General features: G+C 44.7%; 1 protein-coding gene across 4 annotated transcripts in view; it reads right to left on the bottom strand.

Annotated features, from left to right (window-relative positions):
* Nucleotides 1-21,434, bottom strand: part of HIP1 (huntingtin interacting protein 1) — a 105,908-nt gene that overhangs the window by 68,757 nt on the left and 15,717 nt on the right. For all 4 annotated transcript variants that reach the window (XM_023735275.1, XM_023735273.1, XM_023735271.1 and 1 more), the window contains exon 2: nucleotides 4,477-4,540. In XM_023735275.1, the coding sequence (XP_023591043.1) occupies nucleotides 4,477-4,540 (64 nt within the window). The remainder of the gene's footprint in view (nucleotides 1-4,476; nucleotides 4,541-21,434) is intronic.

Raw genomic sequence — 21,434 nt, 5'->3', positions numbered from 1 at the left:
AAGTTTATACCAGTCTTTTATTCTTTATATCACCTTGACTTCCTCTCCAAATGAAAAATCTATGTCTACATTTTTTAACGTCCCTCTTTTTTGTTTTAATGTTGTCATCTTTTACATATTGACATCTGTTTCCCTATTTTCAGTGTTTTAGCTTTGATTTACTTTTGTGATTTCCTTATCTGGGTTGATATCTGGTTGCTCTGTCTTGTGTTCTAGTCTTGGGTTATTATCTGATGTTATTGATTTTATAACCGGAGGACTTCCTTTAGTATTTCTTGTAATTTTGGTTTGGTTTTTGCAAATTCCCTAAAATTCTGTTTAGCTGGAAATGCCCTAATTTTGCCATCATATTTGAGAGACAGTTTTGCTGGATATAAAATTCTTGGCTGACAGTTTTTTTCCTTCAAGGCTTTATATATGTCATCCCATTGCCTTCTTGTCTGCATGGTTTCTGCTGGGTAGTCTGAGCTTATTCTTATTGACTCTCCTTTGTAGATGACTTTTCGTTTATCCCTAGCCGTTCTTAAAATTCTCTTTATCTTTGGTATTGGCAAGTTTGATTATAACATGTCTTGGTGACTTTCTTTGGGATCTACCTTATGTGGCGTTCAGTGAGCATCTTGGATAGGTATCTTGTCATCTTTCACGATATCAGGGAAGTTTTCTGCCAACAAATCTTCAACAATTCTCTGTATTTTCTGTTATCACCCCCACCCCCCCATTCTGGTACTCCAATCACTCGTAGTTATTCCCCTTGATAGAGTCCCACATAATTCTTAGGGTTTCTTCATTTTTTAAAATCCTCTTATCTGATTTTTCCTCAAATGAGTTGGTGTCAAGCGCTTTACCTTCAATCTCACTAATTCTGCCTTCCATTGACTCAGTTCTGCTCCTATAACTTTCTATTGAGTTGTGTAATTCTGAAATTTTACTGTTAATCTTCTGGATTTCTGATTGCTGTCTCTCCATGGATTCTTGCAGCCTGTTAAATTTGTCATTATGCTCTTCTGTAATCTTTTTAATTTCCTCTATTGCGTGTTCTGAATTTTGCTTAATTTCTTGAACAGTTCTGTATATTAATGGTTTGTATTCTGCCTCCGGTAATGCCAAGAGATTTTCCTGCTCTGGTAAATTTCTAGTTTATTTTGGGACCTTGCTGAAGCCATCATGGATTGCTTCTTTATATGATTTGATATTGACTGATATCTCAGAGCCATCAGTAAGTTATTATATTTATTTATTTTATGTTTGCTTACTGTGTCCTAGCTTCTTGTTTTGTTTTGATACGCCCAAATAGGCTGCTCATATGAGCTAGTTTGATTACTGGCACCTTTGAAGCTCTAATGTCCTGTCACCAGGTGGTTAGATTTATTACTAGGTATGTGAGCTCAGGAGTCAGCCCACTCCTCCTGTATGGATTCAGCTCAGATGCCCAGGTAATAGCCACCAAGTGTATGGTGTAGGCTCTCACTTACAGTCCTAGACAGGCATGGCTGATTGTTGTAGGCACAGGCATCTGGCTGCAGCAAGCGGACACACTCTGAGCAAGGCAGGGGGCTGACGGCTGGTCCCAAGTGTCCAGGATGAAGGCGTGTCCCTGTTCCCCAGAGCATGTAGGTGGGTGGGTTTTGCAGCCAGAGTATGAGCACCTAATGGTGTTGGCTGTAAGGACTGGGGGGCACCTCTTATTCATGGGTCCCTATCACAGGTGGCTAGGTGGCTTGGGTGGAGCCACCAGTCCTCAGGCTCCTGATGTGGGTAGTTGAAGACCCTGCTTAATGGGCAGAGCAGTGTCAAATGTCAAGAACCTGCCACTTCATAGCTGAAACAGTTGAAGTTAGACTTCCAGTAGATACCTTGTTGTACTGCGGTAATGAGGGCCTACGCTGTTGAAATGGGCCCACACAAGTCTATGCAGGGGGAAAGGCACTCAAAGTCCGTGGATCCCTTATTCCTGTGCGTAGGCCAAGGAGCTGTGCCTACCCTGGGTTCCTGTCTTAGGGGAGCCGGCAGTTTATTTTTTCCCCATTTGTTAATTTGTTCACTCTCTAAGGTAGGGAGAATGGCTCCAGGTGTGTGACGGATCCTACTTCTGGCCCAGGGGACTGAGCAGTTGCTGAAGGCGGTCTGGGACCCAGTGTAGGCAGGGAGTAGGGAGATAAATGGGAGAGAGGTTTTTCCCTAAGGGTGATCCGCATGGTACGCAAGTACTTATCTTTTGCCGATTCAAGGCTTTTTCTCACTGGTTCTGGGTGGCCGTGTAGACTCCTTGGCGCTGGGTCTTTCCTGGTGTGGAAAACGTGCCTCCCGAGCACCGCTGCTTGCCTGCCTCACCGCTCACCCCCGAGCTGATCAGGCCTGAAAGGCTCAGGCTCTTGCCGTTTCAGTTCTGGCAACTCCTTGCTGCTTCCGAACCATCTCTCCCACCCCCTGCCACTCAGTCCAGTTCCTCAGCTCTGCCTTTGATGTTCAGTACTCCCAGACTGCCGTATATAATCGATTCACTTGTTTTTTCAGGTCTTTGTTATAAGAGGGTCCGCCGGAAGCATCTGACTACTCCGCCATCTTGGCCCTGCCTCTCTGGTCTTGTATTTCTGAAATAACTTACCTTTTCACCTAAAGCACAGCCCCTGCAGCCTGGAGACAAACAGGAGAGATGGGCATCTCCTCCTGATGTCCTGCACTGACTTCTTATGGGCCGACTTTAGTTACTTTGTTGTTGCTGTGTGCCAACTGAGTGGATTCCCACTCAGCAACCCTATGCGACAGATAGAACTGCCCTGTAGGGTTTCCTAGGCTGTAATCTTTACAGGAGCCGATCACCAGGTCTTTTCTCCTGTGGAGCTGCTAGTAGGTTAGAACCTCCAACCTCTTGGTTAACAGCCGTGCATTGTAACCACTGTACCACCAGGGCTCCTTATAGTTACTTTACGAGTGTGCAGTCTGCCTAAACAGCAGCCAGATCAGGCGCACTCCAATGTCCCCTCCACTGCCCCAGGGTGTGACATGGCCCTGCCACTGCAGGCCTAGTCCTCTGTGCCAATCCCCCATCCAAGAAAACACATTAACCTATGACAAAGGCTGCTTACTTAATGTCTTGCATCAATCAGACTGATCACATATACTTCGAAGGTAGGGGTCTGGACTGGGTAATTCCCTCTGAGAAAATCAATTGGGCCACTTATGACGAAGGCTTGTTTTGAATCATGACAAGGGTACCAACCTTGATGCAGTAAAGCAAAGGAACTATGCCTTTTTGGGGAGAAAAAAAGGGGCAAGGTGTAGCTAGGCTAGTTACCTCTGAGAAATTTTATAACCTCCACCCTGCAGCAAAGCCCTTTCTAATTCCAACCAAACACCTTCCCATTAAAGGCAAGCTGCTGTCACTCCAGGGAAGAGCCGTTCACGTGGTCATCCTTTCAGCAATATTGCCAAGTGCCTCCCATGTTCCAGCACTGTGCTAGGCAGTGCTGGGCTTCCCTGGCCACCTAACTGTAAGGGTCTCATCCTAGGACTGAGGCTGGATGGCTTCAAGATGAGCTGCTCAGGCCTGACTGGCTGTGCCACAGCAAACATGACGAGCACAGGGGAGAACGGGCTTTCCATCGACAGACTCCACTTGCCTGAACTCTACCCCGCTTGGCCCCAGAACACACAGACATAAAGGCAGCCCCACTGGAAGCCTCCTCCTTCAGCCTGTAGATATCAAGCTCTCCAGCTCCTGGACTCTACATCGCAAGGACAGATGCCCAAGGTATCCGTCGGCCCAAGCTGCTGCCTGTGCTTCTCTACAAAGCCCGTTACCCCTAATGATGGCTGCCCATGGGCCTCTGCCTATCTGCTGTGATGGGCTTGGTAAAGAGCTTTCAAGGCACCAGTTTCCACACTCCACTTTGAGGCTCCTGTTTTCCCCTCCTCTGGCATGGCTGAAGCTGCTCACACAGGTGGATCTTGCTCCCGTCACTGAGCCACTATGGTTGACATATGGCTAATCACTACTGCTGAGACCTTTTTTTTCTCAGAAAAAGGGGAAGATAAAAGGTCAGAAAAGGGGAAGATAGTCATCCCCACTAAGTGGGTGGTCAGTTTGGCCTTAAGGGCAAAGTGCAGGGCCTGCAGCGCTTTGATAACACAGGTGAAAACCCTCTTCTGTGCTCCAAGGAAACATCTCAAACGAAAGTAACTTCAAGTGACATTGCAGTTCTGAAAACTTAAGTCCTAGAGAAGAGGAGCAGAATCTTTCGTGAGTTTAAAGGACTGGCTAGTTGGCCTCTTCAGTCCCTTCCACCCTGACAGTGTGACACCTCTGAGACCAGTACTCTGACAGCCTGCTGCTGCCAAAGGAAGCTGCCTGGAGCCTGCCCGTGTGGGGGTTTCCCTTTCTGGAGCTCAGCAAGGAAGCCTTGCACTGACTTCAGTCCCCACTATTCAGTCCCCACTTAGGGCTGGTCTTCCAAGCAACATCCAAAAGGATATTTCTGGCGTGTTTTTCCTTTACAGCTACTTCCTGCGTATTAATGGCCTTATTGATGCTGACAGTCTGAAAAACAAGAGGGAGAGGGAGGGGAAAGGAGGATGAGATGAATAAGCCTCTGAGAGTGGCTCAGACCTTCCCAGACACCCCACCCCTTTCTCTTCCTCCAATGAGTCCTCTCTTGCCCCGCTGACCCCCCTGCCCCTGCTCCACTGAGGGCTGGTCCCTGTGCGGGTCCCCATTTGGGGGCAGAGGTGGGCAGCACTCCCAGCCAACTGGTTCAGGCTGTCCCGAGGGAGCAAGCTTTGCTGCCTGGCATTGGCTGTGCCCAGCTGCTGCATCCGCCTGCCATTCACTCACTGGGCATAACAACATGGCAATTAAAGCCTGCACAAAGAGATGCTTTTCATCCCCCAGGGAAACATTATTTCTCCGGGAGCAGGGGGAAGAGGCTCTGCGATCTGGGAGCAACCATGGCCCAAGACCATGCAGCCACTCCTTCTCACCTCTCAGGCCCTTCCACAGAGCCTCCCTGGGCTGACCCAGGCCTGCAGTGCTGATTCCAATCTCTTCAGTCTGCCCACTCCTGGGCATTTTCCAACTCCTAACCAAATTTCCATTTATTTCCTTAATAACATCAAAGGATATTAAAAATATCACTCCTTTCTAGTTGTTTTGAAAATCATAACTCTTTTTAATTTAGCAAAGCACACATACACATGGTTATAACTTATTAAAAGTCATAAATGGGATCATAATGTATAGGCTCTTTTTTTTAAGTACAGATTTTTTTCTTTTTCTGTTTTGCTTGCTTCCCCTTCCACCAACATCATTCTACCCTTATCCCATGTTAACAAACTGTTATGAAGTAAAAGAGCTGAAAAGATTTCAAAGGGCAACTTGAGCAAAGTAAAGTATTTCAATGAAACTGTGTAGATCGTAATGAAACGGCGAGAGCGTGAGCCCTTCAGGCCTGATCAGCTCGGGGGTGAGTGGTGAGGCAGGCAAGCAGCGGTGCTCGGGAGGCGCGTTTTCCACACCAGGAAAGACCCAGCGCCAGGGAGTCTACACGGCCATCCAGAACCAGTGAGAAAAAACCCTGGATCGGCGAAAGATAAGTACTTGCGTACCACGCGGATCACCCTTAGGGAAAAACCATCTCTCCCACCCCCTGCCACTCAGTCCAGTTCCTCAGCTCTGCCTTTGATGTTCAGAACCCCCAGACTGCCATATATAATCGATTCACTTGTTTTTTCAGGTCTTTGTTATAAGAGGGTCCACCGGAAGCATCTGACTACTCCGCCAAGAGGCAGTCGTGTGAACACAGCAGGGGGATACTGACATGGTTTAAAAATCAAGGAAGTGTGTGTCAGGGTTGTATCCTTTCAGCATCCTTATTTAATCTGTATGCTGAGCAAATAATCCGAGAAGCTGGACTATATGAAGAAGAACAGGGCATCAGGATTGGAGGAAGACTTGTTAATAACCTGTGTTATGGAGATGACACAACATTGCTTGCTGAAAGTGAAGAGGACTTGAAGCACTTACTGATGAAGATCAAAGACCACAGCCTTTAGTATGGATTACACCTCAACATAAAGAAAACAAAAATCCTCACAACTGGACCAATAAGTAACATCATGATAAACGCAGAAAAGACTGAAGTTGTCAAGGATTTCATTTTACTTGGATCTACAATCAACATCCATGGAAGCAGCAGTCAGGAAAACAAATGAGGTACTGCATTGGGCAAATCTGCTGCAAATGACCTCTTTGGAGTGTTGAAAAGTAAAGATGTCACTTTAAGGACTAAGGTGTGCCTGACCCAAGCCCTGATGTTTTCAATCATCTCATATGCATGTGAAAGCTGGGCAATGAATAAGGAAGACAGAAGAAGAATTGATGCCTTTGAATTATGGTGTTGGCGAAGAATATTGAATGTACCATGGACTGCCAGAAGAATGAACAAATCTGTCTTGGAAGAAGTACAGCCAGAATGCTCCTTAGAAGCGAGGATGGTGAAACTTCATCTCACATATTTTGGACACGTTATTAGGAGGGACCAGCCCCTGGAGAAGGACATCATGCTTGGTAAAGTAGAGAGTCAGCGAAAAAGAGGAAGATCCTCAGCAAGATGGACTGACACAGTGGCTGCAACAATGGGGTTAAGCACAGCAACAATTGTGAGGATGGCGCAGGACTGGGAAGTGTTTCATTCTTTTGTATACAGGGTTGCTATGAGTCGGAACCGACTCGACAGGACCTAATAACAACAACACTCAACTCAGCCTTAGACAATACCTAAAAGCGAATGAGTGTGCTTGCGTCTCAATAAAACTTTATTTAGAAAAACGGGTCTGGATTTCATTTGTGGGCTGTAGTTTGCTGACTCTTGCTCTATACCATCAGCCACTGACCTCCTCACACCCTGGCTTATTCTGAAGTAAATCCCAGGCATTATATGATTTTACCAGTAAAGAAAAAAAAAAAAAAAAAGGACACACAAAACAATAACCCCACAATACTACTGTTATTGTTAGGGGCCATCGAGTCGATTCCGACTCATAGTGACCCTATGTACAAGAGAACGAAACACTTCCCGGTCCTGTGCCATCCTCACAATCGTTGATATGTTCGAGCCCATTGTTGCAGTCACTGTGCCAATCCATCTTGTTGAGGGTTTTCCTCTTTTTCAGTGACCCTGTATTTTACCAAACATGATGTCCTTCTTCAGGGACTGGTCCCTGCTGATAACATGTCCAAAGTATGTGAGACAAAGTCTTGCCACCCTTGCTTTTAAGGAGCATTCTGGCTGTACTTCTTCCAAGACAGATTTGTTCATTCTTCTGGCAGTCCATGGTATTTTCAATATTCTTTGCCAACACCATAATTCAAAGGCATCAATTCTTTGGTCTTCCTTATTCATTGACCAGCTTTCACATGCATATGAGGTGACTGAAAACATCAGAGCTTGGGTCAGGTGCACCTTAGTCCTTAAAGGGACATTTTTGCTTTTTAACACTTTACAGAGATCTTTTGCAGCATATTTGCCCAACGTAATGCATCATTTGATTTCATGACTGCTGCCTCCACGGGTGTTGATCATGGATCCAAGTAAAATGAAATCCTTGACAACTTCCATCTTTTCTCTGTTTATCATGTTACTTATTGGTCCAGTTGTGAGGATTTTTGTTCTCTTTATGTTGAAGTGTAATTCATACTAAAGGCTGTGGCCTTTGATTTTCATCAGTGAGTGCTTCAAGTCCTCTTCACTTTCAACAAGGTTGTGACATCTGCATATCGCAGGCTGTTAATAACTCTTCCTCCAATCCTGATGCCCCGTTCTTCTTCATATAGTCCAACTTCTCAGATTATTTGCTCAGCATACATGAAATGGCCAGTTAGTGTTCACATTTTCCTTATTGTCTCAAAACATTTTTTTTTTTTGCAGTTTGTTCTAATCTGGATCCAAATGAGGTTGCCGTGTTTCTTTCTAAAAAGGTTCTTCACAATTCACATTTCCAGTGACAATGTACAAAAGCATCCCCACCAACAGGTGTTATTTCTTCTTTTCATTTTTACCAGCCTGATGCGAGCAGTGATATTTCATCATTAATTTGTATTTTCCTGACTGCTGGTGAGTTGACTATTGTCACATACGTTCTCATATGTTAGCTGACTGCCTTACAAAGTTAGGTATGTCCATCTTATCTTTTATAGCTTCTAGATTTACTTAAGGTTTCTCCTGCTCCTGGATTATACTGGTAGACTTACATGTTTTTCCTAAGTGTTTTATTGTTTGTTTTTTACATTTGAGTCTTTAATCTACTTATTTTCATATATGCCATAAAATAGGTTATTTCTAGGTTTCATCATCAAGGAAGAAAAAAAACAAACATTACCGTCAAGTCAACTCTAACTCCTAGTGACCCTATAGGACAAAGTAGAACTGCCCCATAGGGTTTCCAAGGAGCAGCTCGTGGATTTGAACTGCTGACCTTTTGGTTAGCAGCCGAACTCTTAACCACTGTGCTACCAGGGCTATGTTCTTTTATACCTGGTTTATATAATTCTTTGGGTGTGTTCTTAAGTCCATTTTTGCATATATGTTTTTTTGTTGCTCTCAGACTCAGCTTTTTAACAGCTGGAGGTCTCTTCCCATCAGAGTGGGTCCTCACTGTCGTGGATTGAGTTGTGTCCCCCCAAAATATCTGTCAACTTGGCTAGGTCATGATTTCCAGTATTGTATGACTGTCTACCATTTTATCATCTGATGTGACTTCCCTATGTGTTGTAAATTCTATCACTGTGATGTAATAAAATGGGTTAGCGGCAGTTATATTGATGAGCTCTACAAGATTAGATAGTGTATTAGCCGATTTCTTTTCAGATATAAAAGAAAGAAGCGAGCAAAGACACATGGCAACCTCATACCACCAAGAAAGCAGTGCCGGGAGCAGAGCGCGTCCTTTGGACCTGAGGTTCCTGCAGAGAAGCTCCTAGACCAAGGGAAGATTGATGACATGGACCTTCCTCCAGAGCCGACAGAGAAAGCCCTACCCTGGAGCCGACGTCCTGAATTTGGACTTGTAGTCTACTAGACTGTGACAGAATAAATTTCTCTTTGTTAAAGCCATCCACTTGTAGTATTTGTTATAGCGGCACTAGATGACTAACACACTCCCTAAGGACAAGAATGTTCCAATGCTCCCTTTCCTCTTCCACTACAGCAGAGCTGGCTGCTGGGCAGATGAAGGTAAGGCCAGTCGAGGAGGAAATTCACACAAGAAATGCTGCAAGAAAGGAGTCAATAGTTTATTGCAAAACAGTCTCTCAATGCAGCAGTACTTGTCTCCTGTGGAGGCCTACTGCCCACAGCTTCCCTTTAATAAGTGCTTGCTTGGGCCTCATTTCTCAGCTTCTGCTCCCAGAACTGTCCCAGTCCATTCCCTTTCCTTCAGATCTTCTTAGGTGAGTACAGTGGTTTACACTGCTTTCCTCCTGGCTCTAGGAGAATGACCTCTGGGCAACTCAACACATTTACTGAGCCCTTAAAGGCTGCCTGCATTCTGTAAAGAATTATGTCAGACATTACATGAAATGATAAAAAGAGACCTAAATCTGATAAGGTAGTGAACCGGATGTGGTCAGCGTCCAAAGGGTTTGGTAGAGATCGTCAGTAGTACCAGCTGTGAGGAAGAAGAGAGAGCCACTTAGGTTGAAAACGTCAGAAACTACTTCAGGACTTCGAGGTAGGGCCACTGCAAGGTAGGGTTTAGATTTATCCCACAAATACTTGTCTATACTGATTGACCAATTGTATAAGCTTGTGGTCATTATAAGCCTTGCTTGCAAAAAGAACAAAAACAAATAAACAAGCTTAAAAAGTCCTTTAAGCAACATAAAATAATATACCAGAGTTTGTAACTATAGATCTAGTGGGTGTGTATGTGTGTGTGTGTAGGTCTGTCTGTAAATTGGAAAAATTCTGTACCAGAAATGTTGAAAGGAGGGAGAAATCCCTTTAAACTGAGATGGTGCCCAGGGAAGACTTCTAGGAAGAAGAAAGGGTACCCCCACCTTGCAATTTACTTACTTCTCTCAAGTATTCCTCACACAAATTCTGGGGGACTTATGATTTTTTCCATTTCCAGCTGCTCAGAAAGGCTAAGCAACTTGCCCAAGGTCACATTACTTGATTCCAATCCCAGTTGGCCTGATCCTAGTCTAGCTCCAAGCTGCTGTGACAACTCCATACCGAGCTGGGGCTTGCAGGTGGCTGGACCCAGATCACAAACATGGAGGACAGGCCTTCCAGGCAAAGGAGGCAGAACAAGGAAAGGCATCAGTGTGGAAAGGCAGCAAGCATGCAGGCTGGGGAGGACTGGGGAAGATGAAACCAGAAAGAGAGGGCTGCTGGGTGTAGAGGGCTAGCAAGCTTCTAGGCTGGTGAGGAAGGACAGAAGTAGGATTAGAGGGTGGTGGAGCTGAAGATCCGAAGTTGTTGTTAGGTGTGCTGAGTTGGCCACCAACTCATGGAAGCCCCATGCACATCTAAATGAAACACTGCCCAGTCCTGCGCCATCCCTATGATCAGTTGCAGGTCAGACTGTTTTTCATTGGCTGATTTTTGGAAGTAGATCACCAGGCCTTTCTTCCTAGTCCATTTTAGTCTGGAAGCTCTGCTGAAACCTGTTCAGCATTATAGCAACACGTAAGCCTCCAGTGACGGATGGATGGAGGCTGCGCATGAGGTGCATTGGTCAGGAATCAAACCCACTAATAGGGAACAATAGAAAAATGGTATGACTGCACCCTGTTAAAGGCAAAAACTTGTGAGACCCAGAAAAACAAGGCAGTCCTGCTGAGTTCTGGCTCTCACAGGTCTCACTGTACTAGTATTAACCATCTCCATTTTACATATGAGGAGGCCAAGGCTTAGAAAGACTAAATAAATTGCCCAAGGTCACTTAACTGGCAAGTGCACAGATGGGACTCAGCTCGGCAGTGTGGCTCCAGAGCTCAGGCTCTGGATCACAATCCCGGCACTAGATATGGCCCTCCATATCAGAAAGACAGAATCAGAATACAAGCGATTTCCACGGACTAGAAAAATGCTTTAAAACTAACAAGATGAAATTCAATAGGTATAAAGGAAATTTCCTGCATTTAAGTAAAAAACTCACTGGCCCAAATGGAAGACAGGGAAGATATGACTAAAAGCAGCATTTGTGAAAATGATTTAGGCATTTTATTTGAGTGCTAACTTAATATAAGCAGCATTTTGATGTGGTTGATCAAAATGCAATTCTGATTTCTGGGTACAATAAAAGGAGTATAGTATTTAGAATGAGGGAGGGGATGGTGCCAATTCTCTATGCAGGTCAGGCCACACCTAAAACACTATTTGGTATTAGGCTTTATACTTTATAGGGGAAACTGACAAACGAGACTACTTCCCAAAAAAAGTAACTTGGATCGGTATGGATTTGGGTGGCTTAAAATGGAGAAAACCTATACAAAATATCAATACCCTGAACTGTGGTCATGTGGAAGGAGGGCTAACTCCAGAGGATCAAACCCAGAACAATGGGCAGAAGTACAGGGAAGCAGTTTCTGGCTAAATGTAAAGCTGTCTTATGAAGTGAGAATTCCTCACCATTGGAAGCATAAAGGCAGAGGAGAGGCAGCCTCTTCTCAGGGTTATTCTGAAAGAGGCTGGGCGGCTAGGGCTGGATTAGATGACTTCTTGTCCCTTCCCATTTTTAGACTCTGAAAAGGCCTTTCAGGTCCCTGGGTAGAGCAAACGGTTTGCACTTGACTATTAACCTAAAGGTTGGCACCATGGAAAAAAGGTCTGGTGATCTGCTTCCGTAAAGATTACAGCCAAGAAAACCCTATAGAGCAGTTCTACTCTGTTACATATGAGGTTGCCATGAATTGGGATTGACTTGATGGCAACAGGTTTTTTTTTAAATTTTAAAGGCCCTTCAGATGATGGAGGGCCCTGGACATCAGGGCAAGGAATTGGGATCTGATGGACACTGGGAACCCCAGAAGGCTCTTGAGCAGTGGAGAGATCTGATACAGATGCCCCTCCGTCCTTCTGAGTTTGAGGAGAGTTACTTCCTTCAATGCCCTGACATAAGGAACATATGGAACTTCTATTTGGGCACTGGAGTCAGAGCCACCCAGTATGAGTCCAGTACAAGGACAAACGGCCTAGCCTAGCACTGCGCTACGGAATGAAGTTTCTTCCAAAACCACCTGCCAGGTCTCCGTACCCTTGCCAGGACTGCCCTGAGACCCTTTTCCTGCAGCTTTGGCAGGCTCACAAGAGCCCAAATTTACTGCAGCCAGCATGCCTGAAGTTCTCTAACCAACATCTTCACTACAGGAGCAGTACTTGTGAGGCAGTGTCCATGCCTGGTCTTAGACCCTCTGCCTGGCTTCCGTGGCAAGGCTTCTTGGGGTATAGAGGCACAAAAGCAGGGCTGTGTGCCCCCCAGGGCCCGTGGAATACCAGATGCTGGGAAGTTTCCAGGGCAGAAGTTCCCTGTGAGGACAAGTTTCCCCTTGCTTATGTAATACTTTTGCCTGGGGTGCCCACCTCTCCACCCCATCCTTTCTACATTCCAAATGCTACCTCATCTTTGGAGCCCAGGCCAAACTTTACCTTCTCTTAGACTTGCCAATAATTTCTTTGAATTCCTATTTCTCGTAAAAGGAATCTGACACTTAGAATACTGTTATCTCCCCACCAAGATTAAAGTCCCTGAGGGCAGGGACCCTGCCTTCTCTTTACCTTGTGGGCCCAGTTGCTAAGGTGGCACGTGGAGTTGAGTATTAACTAATCATTAAATTATTATGGACTGATGGCTCCCCAGTACGGCCCCCTCTAAAAAGTACCAGGTACGTGACTCGTGGTCCCGTGAGAAGAGCTACTCCCTTTCCCTCCCTTCCCTAGACTTTCCCTGAAGGAAATTATTGGGCTCTGAATTGGTGCTGGCCCAGCTATAGGCCAATGCCTGGGCCCATCCCAGGGCAGAGGATGGAAGTCCAGGGCTCATTTTCTCACCTCTATGGGTCTAGGTTAGAGAACATCCTCTTAGAATAGGCTGTTCTCCAGCTTTCCCTGGAGTCACACGGGACCAAGGATCATACAGTGTCTCCCCTGAAAGAGCAGCATTGTATACCACTTCCTGACCTGGCTGGCCCTGGTGTCCCACGCTGCTTCCACAGAGCCAGTTATCAGCAGGCACTGCAGGAAGGGCGGCTTTCTCTCTGCCTCCCCTCTCCACCACTCTTTCTACCCTCCACTCCCTTAGGACAGCCTCAGCCAGGAAGTGGCCGATGGGAAACCCTTGAGCCTTGTTTCTTTGGGAAGCAGGGCCTGGCCAGCCTGTGGGGCAAGCTGGGCACTGTCCAGTCATGCACACAGCTCTTGGCAAGGGCTCAGGACTTTGGCTGCCAAGGCCAGGCTGGCTCGTAAAGTCTCTACAGCAGGGTAGCCAGTCCTGAAGCAAGGGGTTTGAGATCCCACCACAGAGGACAAAGGAAGCAAAGTCTGAGAATAGGCAGAGCAGAAGAGAAAAGGAGAAAGCAAGACAAAAGGAAGAAATAGATAAAGAGCAAGAGCAGGGGAAGAAGGCATTTGCTCAGGTGAAGACATAGGCGACCACCACCAATGGCCTTGGAAATAGCTGCCCACATTGGGGCTGTGGGCCTGGGAACCGGCAACGCCTGAAGCATCAGCCACCTCCTCAGCTCTTGTGAGCTTGAGATAAACAGACCAGGGAGGTGATCCAGTTAAAAGCTGAGATCTGGTCTAGATACCACCCTTCTCCCACTCCCAGCCTGGATTACTGCAATGGCTTCCAGATTTCATGAACCAAACTCAACCAACATAGGGCTATAAAAGAATCTTCTTCCCAAAGTGCCTGATTCTGAGAGGCAAAGTAGCTCTGTTTTGGGAGCAATAAAGCTGGCAATGGGGGAAGCTGGGTTGAGATATTGGGAAGAGAGAGACGGAATGCAAAAGCCTGTGGTGGCAGGTCAAAGTAAAGGTGGGGACATCTTAAGTTCACACCTGGAACCTTGAGCCTGAGCAAGGATAAGAAAAAGAGTCAGACCAAGTCGAGATCAGATGAGCCTGGGTTGAAGACACATGAGGCTTTTATGGTCTTAGCCATGATACTTGGGATTTGGTGTCTGACATCTAGGTCTTTTTAATTATTCTCTTGCTCAGAAACAGTAATAAAGGAGTAGTCATTGTTGTTCTAAGAGTAGCCCATCACTTAAGCCTCTGCCTACCAGGCATTGCACTTGGTGATTCGCTTCTAATTCTCCCCTTGGTCATACAGGGTAGGTAATCCCATAGCTCTTTTCCAAGTCAACTTGTCCAAAGTTACACAGACAGCAAGTGGAGCCAGGATTCAAACCCAGGTCCATCTGAGAGTTTGGCCTCTCCCCACCTTGTGCAGCCTTTGTAACCTCCCACAGTCCAATACTAACCTGTTAATGTTTTCCAACTGTCTGGCTCTGCCTCTGGCCTCATGTGGCTGACTCCCTTAGTTTCTTTGATGGCTCATCCTCAGATCTCTATCTACCTACATTCACTCCTTAGTGATCTCAACTAGTCCCATGGCTTTGAGCTCGTAACATCCGCCATCACACCTACCTACCCAACTCATTCCTCTCCTAGTCTCCCTTATCTCAGCCTGTCAGCCACCCAGTTGGTCAGGCCAACACACCAAGAAGTCATCTCTGATTGCTGCCTTTACCTCAATGCCCCCATCCAATCCATCGGTAATTCTGTCAGTTATACCTCCAAAATCTTACTTATCACCACCTCCTCTGCCTTCATCCAAGCCCAAACACTATTATCTCCCCACTAGGCCACTGAAATAGCCTCCCAAACAGACTGCCCCTCCCCACCTAGCAACCAGAATGATCTTTATAGACCAAACAGATACACCTCATCTGCTTCACTTTCTGGACACCACTTTTCCGGTCTAGGATACTCCCTTCTCTCCTTTCCCAAGTCACATTTCTTTTTCTCCAATTAAAAACTTTGCTTATATTTAAGTGTAACCCTCCCCAACTAACGCTATCCAGCTGTTCCTTCTTACACCTCTTTTAACTACTTAGCTAAGCTCCATAGAGCTAAATACTTCTTATAATTTTTTTTTTTTTTTTTAAAGTATTTTGTGTGCCTTGTTATAGGCTGGGGACTACTGAAATCAGGATCACATCACCCCTCTCCTCCCACTCTAAAGCCTCCAAACATCCTTTGGCTTCTGGAACTGTGCTGTGTAACTGACCTGTCTGGGTCAGGCAGATTTCAAAAGGTTTGGTGAAAAGAAAGGTGCTATTCTGAAATCTGATATTCTAGAAGGGAAGATGGATTAAGAAAGTTGAGAAAATTCAGCAGGTAAATCACTCCTGCAATCAACTGGGTGTACAAACCTGTGCTGGCAGGAAGGCAAACAGGATTGTCAGCACTTGAAATAGCTGAAGCAATAAAAGTGCTCAAACTGGAAAAAAGTGAGGAGTTGTGATTTTTACTGAATACCTATTACATGCAGGGCAGGGCTGCCATATACGGCTGCAAGATTGTGTGCTATACAACTCCAGGGTGGGCCTTTCACAAAGACTGTGATGGGCAAGTTGCGCAGCTGTATGCAGCTGCCTGGGTGCAGGCACTGTACTAGGTGCTTCTAGAGAGCACACAGGTGAAGGAAAGGAGATTTTGCCCTCAAAGCCTTAACCCTTTATAGGGAGATAAGGATAATCTTCCTTCTTCCTGTTCCTTCCTTCCTTCCTTCCCCTCTGACTATGCAATTTCAAAAGTACTTTATGAAGAAGAGAAACCAGTATGAGAGCACAAGTTATGTCTATGAGTCTATGAATGGCACACGCTGATGAGCAGCATCAGAAAGCCAAAGCAAAAATGAGAGGAAGCTTCCAGAAAATACATAGATTATGCAAAAAGGCTATGTTATCACACGAAAAGCAAAATGAGCAAAGAAGAGAGGGGTATGCTGCTTTCAGCCAAAAGTGTAACACTGAGGACAAACTCCTGTTCTGCTTTTCTATCCAGAATGATCTTTGAAATGCAGGATGCAGACAAAGCATGACAGGAGAAAAGTGAAGCCTAAGGTGAGTTACGAGGTTGTGAGAGCCCCTCGTGCTGAGTGAGCTTGAGGTTCTGTCTTGGAGGAGTAACACACAAGGGATTAAGAGAGCTAGCAAAGATGACCAGTAAACCACTATGAAGGATCCACGACATACATGTAATGACATACCTGCTATGAGATGGAATCGACTTGACAGCAGTGGGCTTGGTTTGGTTTAGCAGGTACGTGGAGAAAGGGAGTGGTGCCCAAAGACCACACATGGGTGAGTATGATGGGAATTTCCAAGAAGGAAAAAAAAATGTTGCCCTCAAGTAGATTGCGACTCACAGTGACCCTATAGGACAGAGTACAACTGCCCCATAGGGTTTCCAAGGAGTGGCTGGTGGATTTGAACTGCCAACCTTTGGTTAGCAGCCATAGCTCTTAACCATTGCACCTAGGAATGTAAAATGGTGAGGGCACTGTGGAAAACAGTTTAGGAGTTCCTCAAAAAAGTTAAACATAAAATTACCATATGACCCAGCAATTCCACTCCTAGGTATATACCCAAAATAACTCAAACAGGTGTTCAAATAAATGCTTGTGCACAAATGTTCACTGCAGCACTATTCACAATAGCCAAAAAAGTAGAAACAACCCAAATGTCCACTAACTGATGAATAAACAAACTGTGTACATATACAGTGGAATATCATTCAGCCATAAAAAGAAATGAAGCACTGCTACATGCTTCAACGTGGACGAACCTCAAAAACATTACGCTAAAGGAAAGAAGCCAGTCACAAATGACCACACAGTACATGACTCCATTTATACGAAAAATCCAAAACAGGTAAATCCATAGAAAGAGAAAGCAGATTATGGGTTGCCAGGGGCTGAGGGGAGGGAAGAATGGGGAGTGGCTGCTTAACTGTTATGGGGTTTTCTTTCGGAGTGATGAAAATGTTTTGGATCTAGATAGGGATGGTGGTTGCATACAACATTATCAATCTACTAAAAGCCACTGAACTGTACACTTTGAAATGGCTGACTTTATTTTATGTGAATTTCACCTCAATAGAAAAAATAGGGGGGAAAAAAAAAAGAGTATGTGTGCTTGACATGTTTGAGGAAGGGCAAGAAGACCAGTGGGCAAGGGAGCAGAGTAAGATGAGACAGAAAGGCAGCCAGATCATATGGGGCCTTGTAGGCCACTATAAGAACTTTAATTAAGCAGAGGTCACATGATCTAACTTGCATTTTTTAAAGGATTATTCTGGCTACAGAATTGAGAATAGACCGTAGGAGGAAGCAAGAGTGATAATTAGGAGATTATTAAAATAATTCAGGCTAGATGCGATGATGGCTTGGACCAGGGTGGTGGCAGTGGAGGTGTGACAATTGGAAGGAGTCTGGATATATTCTGAAGGTGAGCTGTCAGAATTTGCTGATAGAGTTTGGGTTTAGGATGTGAGAACAAGAGAGGATGTGAGAATAAGAGAGGAATTATGATGCCCCCAAGATTTTTTGCCTTAGCAACTGAAGGATGAATCTGCCATTTGTTGAGGAGGGAAGACTAGGGAGGAAGCAGGCTTGTGTGGGAGGAAAGGCAGTTTGGTTCTGTATGTGACTGAGTTCAAGATGCCTGTTGATTATGCCTGTTAGATTATGCCTATTAGATTGGAAGGTGGAAAGGATGGGAGAGGTCCAGGCTGGAGATAGATTTGGGAGTTATCAGTTTAGAGATGGCATTCTAAGCCACTGGGCTGAATGAGATCAACTGGAAGTGAGTGTAAAGGAAAACAAGAAGAGGGCCAGATAAAGCCCTGGAACATTCCAATGAAGTCAGGGAGATGAGAAGGAACAAGGAAATGAGACTAAGAAAAAGTGTTCAGTAACGTAGGAGAATCGAGAGAGAGAGACAGAGAGAGAGACAGCAAGAAGAGTTGCCTCTCAGTGAAGAAAGTGAATAACTGTGTCAAATATTGCTAGAGGGAGATGAGGACTAACAGCCTCTGGAAATGGCAACAAGGACCTCATTGGTGACCTCAGCAAGAGCCATTTCAGGTGAGTGACGGAGGCAAAAGCCTAAGTGGAGAGGGTTAAGAGAGAATGGGAGCAGATCCAATGCAAATCCTTATCAAAATCCTAATGGTCTTTTTTTTTTTTTTTTCAGAAATGGAAAAGCCAATCCTCAAATTCATACGGAATTGCAGGTACCTGAATAGCGAAAACAATCTTGAAAAAGAGGAACAAAGTAGGAGGACTCATACCTCCCGATTTTGAAATTTACTACAAAGCTACAGTAATCAAAATAGTGTGATACTAGCATAGAGATAAAAATATAGTCCAATCGAATAGAATTGAGAGTCTAGAAATAAGCCATACAACTACGGTCAAATGACGGCACACTGACAAGGGTGCCAACACCATTCAATGGGAAAGGAATGGTTTTACCTTTAACAAATGGTGCTAGAACAACTGAATATCCACATGCAGAGAATGAAGTTGGACCCTTACCTAGCACCATATACAAAAATTAACTCAAAGTGGATCAAAGACTTAAATATAAGAGTTAAAACTATAAAACTCTTAAAAAGAAAACACATGGGTAAATCTTTATGACCCTTGTATTCAGCAATGGTTTCTTAGTTATGACACCAAAACCACAAGCAACAAAAGAAAAAATAGGCAAATTGGACTTTATAAAAATTAAGAACTTTTGTGCATCAAAGATACTCTCAAGAGTGTGAAAGGACAACCTACAGAATAGGAGAAAATACTTGCAAATCATTAATTCTGTAAGTATCTAGACCATATAAAGGACTCCTATAACTCAACAACGAAAAGACAACAACCCAAACACCAGGTCTTAGGAAAAGGAGAAGCCAGCTGTCTTAGTCATCTAGTGCTGCTATAGCAGAAATACCACAAGTGGATGCCTTTAACAAAGAGAAATTTATTCTCTCACAATCTGTTGTTGTTAGGTGCCACTGAGTTGGTTCCAATTCATAGTGACCCCATGTAAAACAGAACAAAACACTGCCTGGTCCTGTGCCATCTTCACAATTGTTGTTATGCTTGAGCCCATTGTTGCTGTCCCTGTGTCAATTCATCTCGTTGAGGGTCTTCCTCTTTTTTCGCTGACCCTCTACTTTACCAAGCATGATGTCCCTCTCCAGGGACTGATCCCTCCTGATAACATGTCCAAAGTATGTGAGATGTAATTTTGTCATCTTTGCTTCTAAGGAGCATTCTGGCTGTACTTCTTCCAAGACAGATTTGTTTAGATTTCTCACAATCTACAAGGTTAGAAGTCTGAACTCAGGGTGCCAGCTCCAGATGAAGACCTTCTCTCTCTGCCAGCTCTAGGGGAAGGTCCTTGTCATCAATCTTCCCCAGTAGAGGAGGTTCTCAGCACAGGGACCAAAGGACATGCTATTCTCTTGGCTCTTGTTTCTGGGTGGTATGAGTTCCCCATGTCTCTTTGCTTGCTTCTCTCTTTTATGTCTCAAAAGAGACTGACTTAAAACACAACCTAATCTTGTAGATTGAGTCCTGCCTCATTAACATAACTGCCTTGAATCCTGCCTCATTAACATTATAGAGGTAGAACTTACAACACATACGAAAATCATATCAGATGGCAAAATGGTGGAAAATCACATAGTACTGGGAAACATTGCCTAGCCAAGTTAACACACATTTTTGGAGGATACAATTCAATCCATTACACCAGCCCATCTACCCTCTCCCCCACTTTTAGGGAGTTGTGTCTTAGGAAAGGCACCCTCTCCCTAATAGTTCTGCTTCTCTTGTCACAGAGGAAGCATTGGTTCCTCTTCTCTAGCAACCTCATTTGCAGAGTCATGTTCACAGATATCATACCAGAAAACTCATCATAGTCGCTGTTTAGACAAGTCACCCTGCCTAGAAAGTTAGCCTTTGGGCAAGCCCCTTCAGACATATCCTGATCAGTCAACATTTACTGAGCTATACTGGAATGACCTTTCACAACACACTTGCCAGGGCTTCTGGGGAAAGTCTTCCAGATGGGCAGCTGGTCCATGAAAGTGTTGAAAATCTTGCGCTGTCTTCCACCAAACCACCAGCATTGCCCAACTTCCTCATCTCCCCCTCTATCATGCTCTCTACCATTCATTTGTTTCCCCAAATTTTTGTGAGTTTTGTCTCTTTTTTACTACTACATAGCAACTTTTCTCTATTTCGAGACATAGGTTGGGGGAAGGGCTGATGGACATGTGCTCCCTGAACACAGGAACTACTCGTTATCCAGCTTAGTGTCTCTTACAAAGCCCTATTCATAAGAGTGTCTCCGTCTCTCAAATGAGTCAGGAAGCACTTGCCTTTTCTAGGTAATGCTATGTCTTGTGGCTGTTTCCTCCCAAACATCCCTCCTTTTTATCCTATTTCCAGTCAATACTTTCATCTCACACCTGTATTACTATATAACTGGCACCTACCTCTAGTCTTCACCACAATGACTCCAAATAAAGCAGTAAGAATAACTTTCCTCGGGTGAGTTCTCCCAGTTTCGAAACCTAGAGAGGTTCTCGATCTTGTGAAATATAAACTCTATAATATGGCTTCAGTATCACCCTCTAAGTGTCCCATTCTCCAGCTTCATTTCTCACTTCAGGTGGTAGTCTTCACACAACTGTGATCCAATTTTCCTGAAATGCAGTTTATAAGTAAACAGAATCCCGTTTTATATACATGAGGGGGTGGCTATGTGGAAAGATCTTATTTGACTGCAGCAAATCATTCCATAACGTTTCTATTTTCTGTATTAGTTTCCCAGGGCTACTGTAATAAAGTACCGCAAACTAGATGGCTTCTAAGAACAGAAATGTATTGTCTCACAGTACATTTCTGAGGGCTCTGAGGGAGGATCTGTTCCATGCCCCTCTCCTAGCTTCTGGTAGGTTCCTGGCAATCCGTGGTGTTCCTTGGCTTATAGCTCTGTCTCCTACAATCTCTGCTCCTGTCTTCACATGCCCGTCTTCCCTCTGTGTGACTATCCGTGTCTCTTCTCTTCATATTGGGTTAGGACCCACCCTACTCCAGTGTGATCTCATGTTAATTTTAACTACTTTTTTCAGGGAAGCAAGCGTTGATCTTAGTTGCTGGCACACCTTCTACCAATTATCCATATTGTACAGTTGTGTTGTCTGGAGGGATGCTACCTTGCACAGACATATTCCAGTTGGAAAGGAAACAAAGAGATTGGATAGAGGGGCCTGGAGGTCCAAGTCCATTACAGGCGGACACTCTGGAGGACACCTGAACAAATTCCTTAAGGCAGCCACCATAGTACTTTT

This window comes from Trichechus manatus, unplaced genomic scaffold, assembly GCF_000243295.1.
Source record: "Trichechus manatus latirostris isolate Lorelei unplaced genomic scaffold, TriManLat1.0 scaffold00077, whole genome shotgun sequence".
Taxonomy (NCBI): Eukaryota; Metazoa; Chordata; class Mammalia; order Sirenia; family Trichechidae; genus Trichechus; species Trichechus manatus.
Note: the sequence above shows the minus strand (reverse complement) of the source record. Positions and strands in the feature narration are given on the sequence as shown.